Below are 17292 nucleotides of genomic sequence, written 5' to 3'. Positions count from 1 at the left end.
TGTTTTGCACATTGGACACGGTGCAAAGTTCGGAAGCGTGTCTCGGTCTCCTTTATTCTCCGCCATCCATGCTCTTTCCGAGAATATACACCTTCTGAACCACCATGACTCAACCTGCAATACCGCAGCCCGTCGAAATTGAAGTGTCGTTTCGCGCCGGTCATACCTTCTGCGAATTGAAAAGGGAGGGGAAGGGTGTAAATGTTCGTCCAGTATGTCAGAACAAAGGAAAACTTCGACAAAGTTTATCTGCCTCCTGCGGTTCGAGGGAGAGGAGAAAATCGTAGAACGAGGACACGCCTACGTTGAATAGCCAACCAAGCATGACCGTGAGTGGGCATGTGCCAAATACTTTCAAGGTCGTCAACATTGTAAAGAAAGCAATGCCCATGCCTTCTGCAGTAGCACACTTCACGAGCACGCCATAAGAAAAGCCGCTGCACAGCCAACGGCAGCTAGTCGACCATCGAAGATCTACTGAAGTCGCGCTCCCTACGATACACCGCCAACTCCGCTTGTGCCTCGAGGATGGCGTCTTCGGGCCGTGCTTCTACCTCCGCTGCTCCTGGACTCGACCCTAGTCTGTACGGCTACGCCATGCTTATGGGAGTCGGTTCCAAGCTGTCGACGAGCACCAGCAGCAGCGACGATAGCAGCAGCGACGACAGCAGCAGTAGCAGCTCTTCCAGCAGTGACAACGGAAACAGCGACGTCGCGCCGGCCGGCCCGTCCAAGTCAAAGGACATCGAAAGCGTGCCGTCCACTTCCAGCGCCGCAGCCGTCGTCGTTGGGAGCGAGCCACCGGCCGGCCCGTCCCAGTCGAAGGACATCGAAAGCGTGCCGTCCACCTCCGGCGCCGCGGCCGTCGTCGTTGGGAGCGAGCCACCGGCCGGCCCGTCCCAGTCGAAGGACATCGAAAGCGTGCCGTCCACCTCCGGCACCGCAGCCTTCGTCGTTGGGAGCGAGCCACATATCTGGATTCAGGCAAACCTCGTCCGTCCGGCGGACTTTCCTAGTGACCACTGGGACATGGTTCACGACTGGAGCGATTGGCCCCAGTTCCCTCCCAAAAAGAACGCGAATCAGCATCGGGCGATCGTGGACCGTCTGCCGGCCAAGCTTCCCCATGTCACCCTCGTCAACCAGCGCGAGTTCCCGCTGCGTAGGATGGAACTGCCGATACACACACAGGGCAGGCGAGTGTTTTTCACAGCCGACGTGTTTTCGGGCCGTAGTGCAGGAGGGCGATCTCAAAACGGTTCGCATTCAGAAGCGTTGCAATATCGCACTCCACAGGGCAGCGTGCTGGCTTCCGTTGTTGGCATGAGCGTTCCGAGCACGCATTAGCGTTCCTGCCGAGAAGCCTCACATGCCACATCGTGGTGTACATGCTGGTCTGAAAAAAGAAACAGTGGACAGTAATGACGCGAATAATAATCTCTCATTTCCGAAGGCATCCCTGCAGTTTAAACCGATTCAGCAGTGCTGAGAGCAAGCTGGTTGGGTCGCCCATGTTCGTGCCTACAGGCAGCGCGTTATTGAGATACGAGGAACAATCGCCTATGCACGACCCACGCATATTGCTGTCTGTTCATGTCTTTCTCAGCATAGCGTCGTGCAATCATCGTCATTTAGCTGCTCGTATCGACACGTGCATGCGTATCCATCGCGTGACAACGGTGTTCGTCAAAAATGACCGTGCTTCTACTATCTCCATCGCATGCAGGTTCATGAACCCAGCGCCTGAGTTTCGGATTACAAACTTGGTGGATAAGTGGCAGTACACGGCCTGGCTCACCTTCACGGATTCCACTGGACACCAATGCGGTCAGTCTGAGTTGGCCTTATCGCCGCCTCCTGAGAGAGGCGTTTTTCATTACATTTTTGTGTTTGTCTATTTGTGGCGAAGTAAATTTAAGCCCTAAAGTGTATCCTTGGACTTGCGCAGTTGGTCAGTACTGCCACCCGGATTCACCGCGGCCCGGTTTTTGGTTGAAGGGCCGGGTGCTGTCGTTTTCCAAGCTCAAGCTCTTCTCCAACGAGAAAAACATCCCGAACCCGCCTCCGGTAAGAGTTCGTCCGCCGCTTCCCCATTTTAGTCGCGCTTGCTAGTTAGGTCGCCGTTCGTAACGTGCACAATAATTAGCGAGTTTGAAGAAGCGTATGCTTTGACTAACACCTTGGTCAGAAGGCCGTGGGTTTTACTTAAGTCAAGTGCAGTAAATATACAGTTCAAGTGCAGTGTGCGATCGTTCAAAACTGGCCCGGCGACATTCGGGGAGTCTGTCAACAAGACATGACGGCGCGGGTGCTACTAACTTGTTACCGTACTGGCCTGTACGATTTTTTGTTAGCTGAGGGAGGAACGTGGTCTTATACTTATACTCGTCGCTACCTGGGGGAGGGGGCTTTTCTACAAGTGGCCACTTAGTAGACATTTCTATTTCGGATGCTGCTAAATTAGCTGAAGGTGCCCGTTTCCTTCTGACTCGCACTACAGCCCAGCTAAGCAGAACTTTAGCAGTAGGCGAAATCGACATGTCCACTATTTGGACCCTTACAGAATACTACACTCCGCCTTTCCTGATTTCTGCCGGGTCACTATATCTTGTTAAAAAAAAATGCGGCACACATGACCGAATGCCCCAAGATTAAGAAACTCGGATTACCGTAATTATCGCTGTTATAGAATATGGATCAATTAACGGACGCGGTGATGTAACGACTATAGGTTGAATGGTGCACGGAAATTACGTCTATACTTGTCGAAGCTTGTCTGATAGTTACCTTGTTACTTGCAACGCCTCCTTGCACCTAACGCATGGATCCCTGAAAAATAAGGAGAAAGGACCATGGCGTGATATATACTGATCTTCTTTCAAGGACGAAATAGTTTCTTTTGTCGATTTCAGTAAAATGTGGCTCTTCCGCATACTCTGTTGTCCAACCTGGTTTTTTTTTTCGAAGGGAGTCGGAAACGGTAGTGATGTCGCAGTATCCGCATACCGTTTTGTGGGACCCACGCATGCCTTTTCTAAAAAGGCCCACGCGACCTGCCGGAAAGAGAAATACGCAAGTGTAGGCCCTGTGGATAGAAATTCCTTGCTTGGCAGGAAGGCCTACTTCAATCTCTGGCCGCAATGACATTTTACGAGGTTCTGCAATAGGCTGCAGCAATCAAGGTGTATTGTTAATCCGTAGGGACGGAGGAGTGCGCTTTGATGAACTTTTTTTTTCGGAATGCTTGAAGGGGTCTCTAGACACCTCGACTGGAAATTTGACCAAGGCTATGGTATGCGGGCGACGATGCCTTTTGGTGAATACTAATCGGGAAGACTTCCTTGAAATTCCTCCTCGACTTCTTTGTATACGCGGTGCGCTTATGGTCATCATTCGCGAACAGGACGGGCGCGACCACTGGTATATCGAAGTCGTCCTCGCCCGACACGACAACAGCGTCGTCTGCTACGGCGGGCACCATTTTCCACAGCGCGTTGACGCGGAACGCTCAATATGGGCGTACATACGTTCGTGCATGGAGTAACCGCCGCTGAAGAGTCCCCAGAATATACAGTGCGTCGCTTGCTACTACTACATGTACTTGCTACTGACGTTTTACTACCCCCCTAGTAACATTTGTCCCACATAAGACATAGTAGCATAGTGTAAAAATTTGTCAGTATGTGTGAACATGTTGGTAAAAGGCAGTATGCAACCTAGAAGGTGCATGTACATGGGAAACAAATGCAAGTTTGCACTAAAAGAAGTTTATTCACACAAAACTATTTACACAGAATTGTGAGAGAAGTAATACAGAAATCAATAAAAAATAATAAATGATTTGTGACTTAGTTGATTACGGCACAGCAGCTGTCGCATAATCTCTAGCAAGCATCGATTATAATGTATTTTTACATTCAGAGCTGATGTCACTCAGAATGTTCGCCGAGTGAAGCCTGCATAGAAACAAAACGGTCAGTGTTAACATCATGTTCAGGTTAGCACATGACAGATATAGAACAGCTTTTAAGAAGGTTCACACGAGGTCTAAAGTTGTAACCGTCATCCCTGTTTGCTTGCAGAGGAGATAGCAAGGATGGGACACATCTTGCAATGCATATACTTTGCTGCGTTGTATTTTCTACGTGTTATTAAAATTACGAAAGTGTGCAAGGTCGTTTCCGCAAAAAAGAGAACGGCCTAAAGCTATTGTTATAGCCCCCAATGTTGTGGCCTGAATGAATTCAGTTTCCCAAAATGTTTTATTAACCAATTATATGCATAAATAATTTACTCGCTCAAAAAGTCAATTACATGGTTTATTCATGGTGAAATTTGTAGCGCGCACAATATACACGGACGCAGAGAAGGTGGACGCGCGAGCGCTTACTCACAACTGTTTTTTTGGAAAGAGAACGTAAAAGCGCCAGCTAGCTGCACCGAGCATGTGCAAAACGTGTGCGTGTCATCCATTTTTATATAAACAGATTACAGAGCTTGAAGCAGTATTCAAGAATACGAATTCTTTGTCAGTGATAGCGACCAATGGCTGACTGATGCATTTTTAAGCCCGTCTTATTATATGGAACGCTTCTGTAATTTGACGTGTTCGTTTATATTTACTCGTATACAAAATATCAGTGTCAAAAAATACCGGTTCAGAATGACATAGGTTGCAGTGGTTAGACAAGTGCGAACGATTTTCTTTCCCATTCGCACTTGTCTAACCAGTGCAACCTATGTCATTGTGAACCGTGAAACTATACGCTCAATATTTGACTATCTCTCATCCTGTACAGCCAGTGTAGGAAAGAACATATAATGAGTTCATGATCAGACAATATTTACCAGACATTAAGTCATTACGAGTGCTGTGAAAACGAAGTATTTGTACGCTTCGTGTTTATAGCAACTTCAAGCGAACCGCATGACGCGGCATAGTTACGATACTTACATAGTAGGTAAGAAAATCATTCTTAAAACATTTCACGTCGTTACTGTTCGCGCAATAATAACCTGCCAAAATGCGGCATAAGAAACTGAAATTAACATCAAAATAATATGTTTATGAAGAATGATAGAAAAGAACATATCTTTTATTATAATTTGGAGACAGATGAAACTTCAACGCAGTGCTGTCTTGAGGAACCGCTGTTCGCTATTTGCGCACTGTGCAGTTTAAAACACGGACAGTGCCAATATTAAATCACCTCACACGACACTGCATCGCAGGTGGCAGAGAAACTGCAGAAACGTTCACATCACGGAACGAAGAAAGCACCGTGGGCTTCGCAAACACGTTGCTGGTTGGCTTGCAATGATGAATTAGCCACAACACAGCATAAGCATAAACAGCAGCAGAAATAGCTAGATTGCTGCTACAATGCGCGACGAAACACCTACATCGTTCCGACCGTACCAGACCGGCGTCGCAAAAGAACTGATGGTGATTATTCGTGATTTGGAAGAGGGAAAGTACGCTTAATTCTGCAGCACAGAATTAAGCGTACTTTCCTTCTCCCAAATCACGAAGACTCGCCATCAGTTCCTTTGCGACGCCGGCGTGGTAGGGTCGATTGCGACGGTCTCCTGCTTTGCCTCGACTCGGGCCACTGTCAAATTTGTGCGCATGCGCGAGATAGGCATGTGGCATTCTTTCCATCCATCTGCTTCTACTTGACCGCCGCGGAACTAAAGCCCCTTTTTACGCCGAAACATGACCCCCTCCCTCCCACATTCCGATGGTTGACTCACACCTAGACATTCATCGCCTCTTGGTGAAAGATGTGGCCGGCTTTTTTGTGCGCACCCCTTTCTGGGAACTGCACTTGGAGGAATGTACCTCGTGGCAGAGGTTGAAAAAATAAAACCTGACAAGACAGCCGGCTCAATTTTGTTGTGCATTTCGGGACTGTATATTTTCATATTTCGAGGCAAATATTGTTCTGAAAACCGGCTTTTTTTTTACAAATGTAATAAACATAGAAAAATAGTCATATTGGGTAAATTATGTGGTTATCCTATTTTGCGCAAGCACATCCTTTAGCGCTTGCCGCTTTCAAAGACAAAATTTTGCTCCATGGCACCCAGCGCAAGATAATGCTGAAGCCTATTGTAGTAGTATTTTTATAGTCAAATACATGTCCAAAGCGTGGCGGCTATGACGTTAGCAGTTTTCAGACGCCCGAAGCACTGCAAAATCACGGCCTTTGATATCCTGGATCTTGGTATCCGGAATGGCATAATTACGGATGTCATGGTGACCCCTGGTTCGAGCTCAAAATTTTGTCGCCGTGTTGTGAAGCGAAATCACGGAATATTAAGAGTGCATAATTTCTTTTCAATCTGTTTTCACACACAGCAAGCTACCATCACCGTAAAGCAGATCAGTTGACATAGTTGCTTTGCCTTCACTTTGATGCTACGTCCTATTAGTTACCTTTAATGTGCAGAAGCCGTCGGTAGGAGGCAGGGACGAAAGCGTGCGAATAGGGACGCGTACAAAGCTACATGTTTTATACAGTAAGGGTTCTTTCATTCTTTTTTCACAGAAAGGTGTTACCTGCACAGAGTTCAGCTTTTCTGTCTGTTCGACCTGCGCGCTTACTCATGTCGAAACTCGCGCTCACTCAGCAGCAGCTGCATTTTGCAGCCTTCTGGATATTTGAGCGGCGACGTTCCAGCGCCGTGTTACCATGAGTTCCGGCTCTTTTTCTTGTTTTTAACAAATATCGTGACGCTACTGTGGTGACACGTCCCAGCTTAGGGCGTACTGTTTATATCCCGGAGTGCACTGATCTGATTACCTTGTTGCAAAGCTTATTGGTGGCCTTGCAATAGCACTGCGTGGTAAGGGCCGATTTACGCTCGAGCCCCACGCCACAACACCCGCCTGCCCGCACGCATGTGGTCGGGTGAAAATTTGCGCATTTCGCAGACTGGTACACGCATTTCGGTTTACACTGCATTGCGAGCCCAGTGTATACCAAAATTTGTGAACCAGTGTGCGAAATGTGCTGTTTTCTGCACGACCGCACGGGTCAAGCGTAAATCGGCTTTTAATTAACCAGTCCCGAGGCCGGGATAAAGCTGTGCAACTGGTGCGCGGCCTGCACAGTACTCCGCTATCACACCTGTCAGGTGGTGTAGCGCAAACAAATTTCTCGGAGTCTGCTGACGTCACAGCACGCTCACGTAGTCCAGTGGAACCTTTAAAAAGATTAGTTCTCACAGTTTACGAACATATTTCTTTAAACATTTTAGTAGCGCTCCGTCAACAATTCGCCACCGACTTGGATCGGGGATATGATTTAAAACAAAGAGCTTGATTCCTGAGTATGTCATATATCGGCATTATTGTGTGTTAGAAAAAATTATCAAAAACCCTCAAGTTACTTCCCATTCTAAATATTTTTCGGCAAACAGTACGAGCTGTGGACGTACTGAGGATATATGTCCTTCAGAAAAAAAAGATAGTTTGTGATGTATAGTAAAACATTCTTTACACAAAAGGAACGAGCCTTTTGACGCAGTACTAAAGTTGTTATATAGACAAAAGCTAGAAGACATGTTGACGGGCCACTTATAATATTCTATTTGCAAAAGTATGAAGGAAGTCTTTTAATGGCTTATTTAAAGTATTCGTTATACAAAAGTAAGAAGGAAGTCTTTTGACGGCGTATTGAAAGTATTCTTTATACAGAAGTAAGAAAGAAGTATTTTGACAGTGTATGAACAAATGTTACCAGAATGTAAATGTAAACAGACTGTCAATAGAGTAAACAGAAAGTTGGTAGAAGTTCTAAATAATGTTATTAGGCATTTTTGTAAGGCTTACTCGCGCTGCCCACAGACACGAGGCAGTCATTGGCGTCAACGTAATTGTACTGCTTAATCTTCACCGTTCATAGAAGCCTAATTCTTTTTCGATGTCTCGAACATGAAAACAATCGCCAGCCATTTGTCGAAGTATTAGATAACCGCAGCGCGCAGCATCTAGTAATCTTGCAAAATTCGCAACGTGGTGGCCGTTGAAAGTGAGATGGAAAAATACGGACGGCGCAGAAACGATGCGGCCACCCTGCACGGAGCGGGGCAGGAGGCGCGCATGGAGGCACCCAGCGTTATCGTTAGCTCGGGCCCAACTCTGACGCGGCCTGTTCAACGAAAAAAAAAAAAAAAACTTTATCTGTGATAAGTTCTGGACCGATTCTAATGAAATTTAATGCATCCGAGTGATAAAGTTAAATTCTAGTCACTGCTGGAAGCGGAATTTCGATTTAGGCAAAAGAGAGGTGAGGTGTGCAAACAGGACACAAGAGTAGAGAAGTGGACAACACGAACGCCGCTTCTGCTTCCACTCCTCTACTCTTGTGTCCTGTTTGCACGCCTCGCCTCTTTTTCGCATAATGAATCCTTAGCGACTAGCTCAGCTTCCTGCCGTTCTAAGTTCGATATGGGGCCTGAATTTTGCCGAAAGAATTTTCAATAATTCGAACGCTCGAAAAAAATAGAAGCACGACGTTTACAATTTAATATCTCTCCGTCAAGAACAGATATGACGGCTGTGTAAGCGGCATCCATTAGATCATTGAAAGTAGACAAATTCGATATGTCAATTTATATATTACGTGAGTTTGTTACGTTGTGTACAAGCGTGCTGCAAAAGCTGAATATGTCGCCACTCCTTTCGTCGCAAGCTGTAGCAGACGATCGATCCTCATGCATTTTCAGGTTGAAGCGCGCTACTGTTTTAAAGAAACCTCTTCGTATATTGCCTTTGTGTATTTCTTTTCGAAGGCGCACTAGTTACTGTGTGTGTATATGTGTGCCATTGAAAATAAGCCTAATGTAGGCGGCATTATTCCAAACACTCTCGATGACCCCATGTGGAAAGCCAGTCAGACATCGATCTCTCGAATGAGTGACATCGCTCACATATTCCACGTAGAGTGGGCAGAGACGGATGTAAACGTGCGGACCGATGCTACTGCGATATGCTGCGATGCAGATGATTAAAACCTAATATTAGGCGCGTTACGCAGCGCACTTGAATTTGCCTCTTGGTGATCGCAATGATGACCTGCCATACCGACTGATTGCGTTTGCACAAAAATAATTTCGGAGTGGTTTTAAAGGCGCACCAACGATAAAAAAATCTGAGCTGCAATAGAAAATTGCGTTTCCGTAATTTAAAAGAAAAACCGTGTCAGGCGAGGGGACCCGAAAAGACGCAAAGAGCAAAACAGGGGTGGGTGACGCATTGAACTTTCCGAACCAGATTTGATTTTGAAAATGAAATTTGACGGCATCTGCCTGGGCCTAGATTTTATCGGTGAAGGTGGACTACACTCTCTTGTAATACAGCCAAAAAATGAAATTCAGGTGTTTCAACATCGTATACTTAACCGCAGCAGCCCAAACGTGGAAAAATATTTTGAAATGCGTGACGTCACTAACTGCAGGGGCTCTGTCGCGACATTCAAAAACTGATACATAAAAAAAAAGTTTCTTATATAAACAACTCTAATACGGCGAAAGTAAAGTTTTGAGAGAATATGTTACAACTTTAAACTTATTTGCCGTTTCCCTTTGGCGGGGGTTTAAACACGGGCGGCCGACTTTAAACCTCTGGCACGATTATTCGTGCTGATATCGTAACGCTTTACAAGAAATACTCGCTATTCCTAGAACTCTGAGTGTCAGATAATCTACATCACTCCTCAACTGAGCACCGCCGATAAGCGTGGTTCCCCCTAATATTTCGCAAATGTCCATGTGTCGCCTGTGTGTAGTGTCTGGAGCATGCTGTGTAATGCATAGCAGTAGTCTGGGGTTGCACAATTTGTGTAGTCATCCAATATTCTGTGGGCATAATTCTCATCGTTTATGACTGCGAATTCAAAAGTTCGAAGGAACCACACGCTGCTTCCCGCGCCTTGATTTGGCCGCCATTCGTGATAAAGCTTTGATATGTTGCTAAAAGCTGTTGACTGTAGTCATTCTTCTTTCACTGTCTTTTCTAAAATAAATGCACGAAGTATAAATTTTTTACATCAGTGATAAATTCGTATAAGAAAGGGATAAGAAGCTGTAAATACTCGGCAATGTAGATCACGGTTGATTACGAATTCACATATTTCCATGAGGTGACTACGGAGGCGACCGTAGACTTCCGCGTGCCATTAAAGAAGTATTCAGAAAGTGCACGCCGGGAAAGAAACCGGCATTCCTTTTAGTCTTCGTGGACGGGCAACCTTCGTAACCGAATTGGAACGCTAGTGGCGCACTCATAATTAATATAAACTGGTATGTCATCAGTAGAAGGTGAACTTAGCGGAGCATAGTGCGTGGTTGCCAGTGCTCAAAGATGGTTCGGCGATATACTTCGGCTTAACATATACCCATTCTTCTTGTCTTTGGCAGTGCCGATATATACATTCACGACTAATGCTTGCAGGCCTTGAACCCCTGTTAACTCGACTAAATCATTCAAAAGGCTGTCCGACAGAAATATTTAGCGCATGTTGAAATTCTAAAATGACGAACCGCTTAGATTTTTGTTTTCGTTAAGGGAAGTTTAAAAATTACCTGGTATTCAGATTGTTTTTGTTGACTTTCTATTTTTTTCTCTTCCCCTCTTCCTTAACGGCCACTTATCGTTTGGGTCGGGAGATAAGCGCGGACAAGCGGATTTTCAAACCACTCCCCTCTATAATGCCGTAATGGCCCTAATAAATAAATAAATAAATAAATAGATATCACATGGCCTCCGAGATTGGAATATTTCGGAGGCTATGGTAGACAGCTTGTGCTGGTTGTACCGTTCACCCTAGATCTCCGGACATAGAAAGCGCAATTATAAAGCGGTCCTGGCTTCCACTTTCGCGCTTTCCGGACTCGCGGACAGATAGACTCACTTAGGTGCACCATGCATGCGAGATTCAAAGCGGAATGGCATAGCGTCCCACGCGTAAACTACGCTATACCAGAACTCGCTTTCTGCAAAGTTCGTTTGCGGAACGGTAACGCCATTTCATTTAACCCTGCTATTATGCTAATGTTAAATTAAAGCTGTCTTATTAGTGCTTTCGCATTCACAACTCTTAAGTGATTGGGTGTCCACGGATTTTTGTTTTACAGCGAAGCTTTCTTTTCCTCTTCCTTCGACTTTCCCACTGCTGCTGCTGTCACGCACACCATGTCAGGGGGTGGTGCAGAGCGTGCATGAGATTCGCGAGTAACGGCACATTCACACCGAAAGCGGAGCGTCTAAGCGGACAAGCGGATTTTCAAAGCGGCGAGGCGGCGAGCGCCCGCGCCTGTTCAGACCAGCCGCGTTGTCTGGCTGTCCGCGCCGCCGGGAAGGCGGGGCATCTCGCAGTATATTTAAAAATTTCAGGGACGTGCCGCCATCTCGCGGCACTTTGGGTTTGTACGCGCACTTTCGATATTTTTTTTTTCGTCGTGGGTTGGCGCGCTCCCTTCCGCTATCTACTTCTGCAAAATGATGAGCTCAGACGAAGAAGACGAGATCGTTGGCATTTTACTCGCCACTTGTATAGTTGCTTTTCGAGATTTGTTACAGCGCAACACAAGGACGAAAGAAGGTATAAAGCGACGACACGGCGCCGTGTCGTCGTTTTATACCTCCTTTTGTCCTTGTCGTGTGTTGCACTGTAACAAACCTTACTATAAATCCCAACCAACTGGCCCAACTTGCCGTTTTGACGCTTTTCAAGAACAGAAGCGAAAAGCCCAGAGAAAGACATTCGTTTACATTCGTTCACCAGAGCTTCAGCTGTGTCGGGTTCTGAGTGGTTTCAGGGAAACAGGCCAAGCTTAAATAATTGGCACGGTACAGTACCTTGTTGCTATTTCTAAAAAATAAACTGCACGCAAATATGTCAAGCGGGCAACTTAAGCAGGCCATGCAGAAGCAGAGCCGTGTTAATTAACGCGCACCGCAGAGTCCAGCAGACACTACGGAAGCAGTTGACCGTCAAATCAACACTTCTGTGCCCGCCGCGATAGCTTTACGGCTATGACATTGCTAGAGGTCGTAGATTCCATCCAAACCGAGGCAGCCGCATTTCGACGGGGGAGAAATAGAAAACGCACCTGCACTTAGATTTTGGGACACGTTAATGAACATCACGGTGTCAAAATTAAACCGGAGTACGCCACTACGGCTTGCCTCATTGCCCGAGTCTGGTTTCGGAACGTACAGCCCCATAATACAATTAAAGTTTTATGGTTCTGCCACACTGCGATGTGCCATGTGGGGAAATGACAACGTTCAACCCTATCAGAGGTTATAAAATAAGGCACACAACAACGCCCCAAGTAAACACCTCTCCCTGTGCGTTCTGTGCACTACGTAGACGAACAGCAGTGGTACATGCAAGGTAACGCTTAACAATTCGCCACTCTCGTGTTAACCTAAACAATGAAGGAATTAAGCTTTAGCCGCCAACATCACCACTAATTATCGTCAATCAAGGCATCCAGCACGGTAAGCTTCACTTACACCGATTCCCACAGTGCGTGGGATCTGCAAAATTTTCTTGTGCATTTCGGCCATTGCGGTTCCTTGAAAAAGTCCTTGAAACTTCCAAAGTTGACTTTTCTAGGATACAACCCAGACCATTTTACATATAGAAGTACAACTAGGTTCGAGGAGACGTCACTGCTAGCTGGTACAGGAGCTTCGCTTCAAGGCGACGGCACCACCAGTCTTTCGTTTGTGTGTCTGTATACTGGCTTACCATGCTGGCGTTCTCGCGGCAAGAGCGGCTTCTTTTTTCAATTCTTGGCATAGGCGGAGGTTAATTTGCTAACACAACACAAATCATTTTCCTCTTCATTGTAGCTTAATGACTTGAACAGAAGAGGCGAAAACGTCACGAGGCGTAAATGAAATCAATCTCTTCTTTCAGTTAAAATACAGAAGTACTACTAACGCGCGTGTTACCACTACAGTGCATGAAATACATTTCGGCTATCTGCCTAGACAACGAGTCCCGTTGCCTGTAAAGTGTGGTGCTCCTTTAAATTTCGAGTGAAGTTCCTGCACCAGATTACCATCAAGTCATAAATTTTGACGGTGTCCTGCTCGTGTCTATTTATCTATTTATTTTTATCGGTAAACTGGGCCTACATTGTATTGTAACAGAGCCAAAGAGTGAACTTGGCAAGTTTCACGAATTTCCATTGTACCACAACATAAATGCATTTAAATCCGTAACGTCACACTGATGTGCGACACTGGAGTTCTAGCGTGGAATAAAAAAAATGTGTAAGTTTGGCTTCTAGCAGACAAAGTTCAGAAGTGCAAGTGTTTCTTAACTTTCAGTCTCACAATTAGGTAAGGTCTCATTGACACACGATTTCAGTGAGTCGCAAATAGTTGCTAAAGAGGTGTGTGAATCTTTTTCTTATTTAGGTATTTCCCGAGAATATTGGTTTTGGTTCAGTTCCCACTAAATTCAGGCTCAAGTTGTTTGACACCCAGTGCTTATGTAGGCGAGTAGTTCTCCCCACTTTCTCCCACTCCCTAACCCCTCTCCCCATTTAGGACACAAGCCATTCTTTCCGAAACAATATGCTTTGCTCAATTATGACTCAATGAAAAAATACACTATTGCATTCTGCTCAATGAACCCTTGTCCTTAAGTAGAGAGAGAAAGCGATGAGTACTACCGACAGCATGGAACCGGCAGGTTCAAGGTGTATGCACCCTTAGCTTGTTTCAGGATGGCCTGCATTGCCATTTGCTTCACCAGTGGAACACTGAAGCGCCTTTGTGCTGCCGTTTGATTCATTCTGTACAGGGTTTGTGCAGTATGGCTTGATAGCACGAGGTTGTGGGTTTGACGAGATTCCGGTAAAAAATAGCGAGTGGTAAACAAGAAAAAATTGAATCCCCATGCTTTTGGTGCCTGTTTAGAGTGCAGGAGGTGCCAGGCCAGTTTTGTACCGAACTAATTCATGAAGTGTTTGGTGCCGTTCACACCATTGTGCACTGCGAATGCTATCGATTCCTTCGATGCATTTTAGCCTGCTTTCCTTATAGGTAAGTGGGCACTCCACTCGGGGCGAGTAGGCTGCCCAGTCGCACACTAAAGTATTGGTGCTTCAAGCAGGCTGGATTTTGATTTTGCAGCGAAGCTGTTAGCCTCTAGTTGGTCACCATTTTCATGTTCGCATCTATCGTCGAAATTGTGGGCCGATCCTGGCGACAGTGCTAAGACAAGAGCAGTGGCCCTTACCCCAGTGTGGCACAGGCTTCAAGCAGTTAGCAAAACGAAGTGAACAGTGCATGGATTCTCTGTAATCGCTCATGCAACGTATACATAACAGTATACATTTCAATAAAGAACAAGCATACAGCAATCATCCAAACCACATAATTGATAAGGCGCTCCTGTTAACAATGCGAAGCACGTAGCGCTGTCTGTATACATTTCCAGGTAACGATTGTTGCTGCGCAAGCTGCCACAGTGATGGCAACATGCAACGTGAGGAGCGACGTTCCTAGCCTTTCGTATATAAGAGCCAGCCTAACAAATGACTTCAATGTTGTTGCAGCACCGCTATGGGGAGCAGCGTGCTGTCACAATTAGCATTACTCTAAAGCAATAAAGCATCGCATAACCCCCTCAGCAGTTGCAGTGGTGCTTTTCAACACCTTTGCTGGACATACTTTTGCAAGGCTGGGACGGAGAGTCAGTTTGTTTGTAAATATGTGTCATATGAATAACGAAAAATGAGCATGCAACCTGTTCCCTAGACCAAGGCCTTCCCTCCCCCACTCCAAACTAAAAGCTCAACACCAGAAACTGCACTCCTTTGTCTTGCAGATCAGCCTGAGGTGTTACCGCACTTACCGTATCCAAGTGAATGTTGGAATTGTGGACGATTACGGACACATCATCAGCGCATCGGTCGTCCGGCAATTTGTTGGTGCCCGCTTCATTGCCGTCACAAGTTGAAATTCTAGGTGGGTGTCGTGCTTTGCATGATAGCTGTTTCCTTTCCAAATCTGTGCATTTCACTGTCCTCTTCTTTCGCTCTCTCTTTTCCTCCTACAGCTGATGAAATCACGTTCCGTACTTTATTTTCATTTTAATTTTCTTTCTGCTTCTAGTCTCAAGCCTCGAGTCAAGAAAGGGTTCAAGACTGAGGCACACTAAGCAAAGCCTCCCTCTGATGCTGTGAGCTCAGTGCGTGGTATTTTACCAAAGCTCTAGCTAACAGACGATGCTTCTTTCTGCTGAAAACTATGGTTTGCTTTAGAAAAGTGGTTTTTACAATATATGTACTTATTCAAATTTCATTTGCACGATTTTGTTATGACCATAACCGGAAATTGCAATGACTTGTACACTTACCTTACCAGGTTATCATGGTGCATTTAAGAAAGAAATAGCGATTTGTTTTCACATGAAAAAAATAAACATTTTTGCATCCAATTACCGTTGCCCCACGCCTCATTTTGTCATGAAAAGCATCTGGCGCGTGCAGGAGAACCTGCAGTATGGCGAGGCACAGCGTCCGAAGTTGGAAAGAAGGTTTCAAGATAAGGGGGAGGGATTAGGTCACAACCTATGGGCCGTTTTGGTTTTTATTCTAATGCCCATGTCATGCTTTAGCGAGTTAGACCCAAGTAAATTGTCGCGTACTGAACTGAATTTCAAGTTGGAAAAGAAACACTGCAAATGCTTACCATGCGGTGGTGAAGAGGGCCTCTTAGTGGCGACAGCGGTGCTCCCTCTCCTTGTCTCGGTAGCGGTCCTCATGGTAGCGGTCTCGGTAGTCCCGCTCATGGCTGCGCGACCGGTCACGCCTACTCGACTTCTCTCGGCGTGATAATCGCTCTCGTGACCGGTCCCTCTCCCTGGAGCGCGGACGGTCCTTACCCCCTGTTGCGCATTGCAAAACACGCAACAGATGCACATGAGAAAGGCGTTCGCGAAATCACATGCAATAATTTTCGTTCAGTTGAGAAAAAAATAAAGGTGGTGCACCTAGACATGATGCTGATTAGGTTCTATGTGCCATGCACTCTCGGCTGGAAAAGTTTACAAGAGAGGGATGCTACCGCATCTATGGAGCCCGTACATTTTGCAGTACAACGCAATACTACAACACCACAGATTGAACAGAAAATACTCACCTCCAAAGAAGACCCTCTCACGTGAAGACGCCGTAACATGTCGACAATTACAAACCGATGTATACCCCCATTTAAGCAGACTACACGCCACACACCCCACACTATATTCATACAAATGTCCCCTTTGTAACAATTACGCCTCCCTATATCACACCACATAGGCGTGCCCCAACGTGAAGGCAGCCCCACAAATACCCAACCCCACACCCGAGCAGTGGGAGGCCGTGCTGACTAGTTCGGACCCTCGTAACCAGCAGTAACAGGGGTGGCGGGCCCGGGAGACAGCAGGAGCCGCCGGAGCCGTGGAATAAGGGCGCCTCCCGCACAAGCAGAAAGACACCTGCTTGTCCTTTCCTTTTTTATTAAAAATAAATGTTTCTCCTCCTCCTCACCGAAAGAAGTTTACCAGTAAAATTGTGCAACATTTCCACACACACAGATAACTTCTGTTCCTTCGACCTTTACGGAACTGAACAAAGGAAGTTATGCAGCAAGCTTAATTTAACAGGATGCAGAAAAAACTAAAGCCCAAGAACTGTTGATTTATTCATCAGTAATTGGACAATTCTAACTTGCACCCCCTTTCCGTGTCCAAAGTAGAAATCTAATGTGCACCGAATTTTTTTTAGCGAGAAAAGCGTAGCATGCTTCCTGTTTTGGCAATATGAAAAGACGAAATCTGCAAACTCTACCTTCAGAGAATAGAAATTTACACTTAACGTCCATCATTAACTGTTACTCAATCTTAATCGATACAAACCACAACACGTCTTTCATACAATCCATTACGTTTGATATTCTACACTTCCAAAATTACTTCGCAACAATAACAAACACCTTTAGAATGAGCTTTTGCAATCAAAGTGCCACCTCACCAACGTCATCACACGTGAGAATGATAGCTGTTGCCATCGCGTGTGGTTTTGTAATGTATCCGATTCCACCACGTGCAGGCAATTTTCATACCAATTTTCCAAGAAAAAAAACAGAATCCGGATTGAGTAAACAGCGTAACCATTCAATGCGATCTATCGTTTTTGCTTTAAAATCCTACTAGGGCAGGCTGACAATGGGCATTTCTGGTGGATGATGCATGTTCAAGGCATTCATCGCTT

General features: G+C 45.8%; 1 protein-coding gene across 1 annotated transcript; it reads left to right on the top strand.

The window, feature by feature from the left end:
• The first annotated feature begins 1728 nt into the window (after positions 1-1728).
• LOC129380202 (uncharacterized) lies at positions 1729-15473 on the top strand. Its single transcript, XM_055074313.2, has 4 exons — positions 1729-1827; positions 1949-2067; positions 14862-15001; positions 15149-15473. Exons 1-3 carry the CDS (start codon positions 1731-1733, stop codon positions 14991-14993), a joined length of 348 nt encoding a protein of 115 aa, XP_054930288.2. The 5' UTR covers positions 1729-1730; the 3' UTR covers positions 14994-15001; positions 15149-15473.
• The last annotated feature ends 1819 nt before the right edge of the window (positions 15474-17292 follow it).

The sequence above is a fragment of the Dermacentor andersoni genome, chromosome 4, assembly GCF_023375885.2.
Source record: "Dermacentor andersoni chromosome 4, qqDerAnde1_hic_scaffold, whole genome shotgun sequence".
NCBI lineage: Eukaryota > Metazoa > Arthropoda > Arachnida > Ixodida > Ixodidae > Dermacentor > Dermacentor andersoni.
Note: the sequence above shows the minus strand (reverse complement) of the source record. Positions and strands in the feature narration are given on the sequence as shown.

Excerpts from the sequence above, each read along its gene's own strand:
- LOC129380202 (XM_055074313.2), top strand. The coding sequence starts at position 1,731 with ATGAACCCAGCGCCTGAGTTTCGGATTACAAACTTGGTGGATAAGTGG. Across the intron at positions 1,828-1,948 it reads TTCCACTGGACACCAATGCG|TTGGTCAGTACTGCCACCCG; the intron begins GTCAGTCTGAGT and ends GGACTTGCGCAG. Across the intron at positions 2,068-14,861 it reads ACATCCCGAACCCGCCTCCG|ATCAGCCTGAGGTGTTACCG; the intron begins GTAAGAGTTCGT and ends TTTGTCTTGCAG.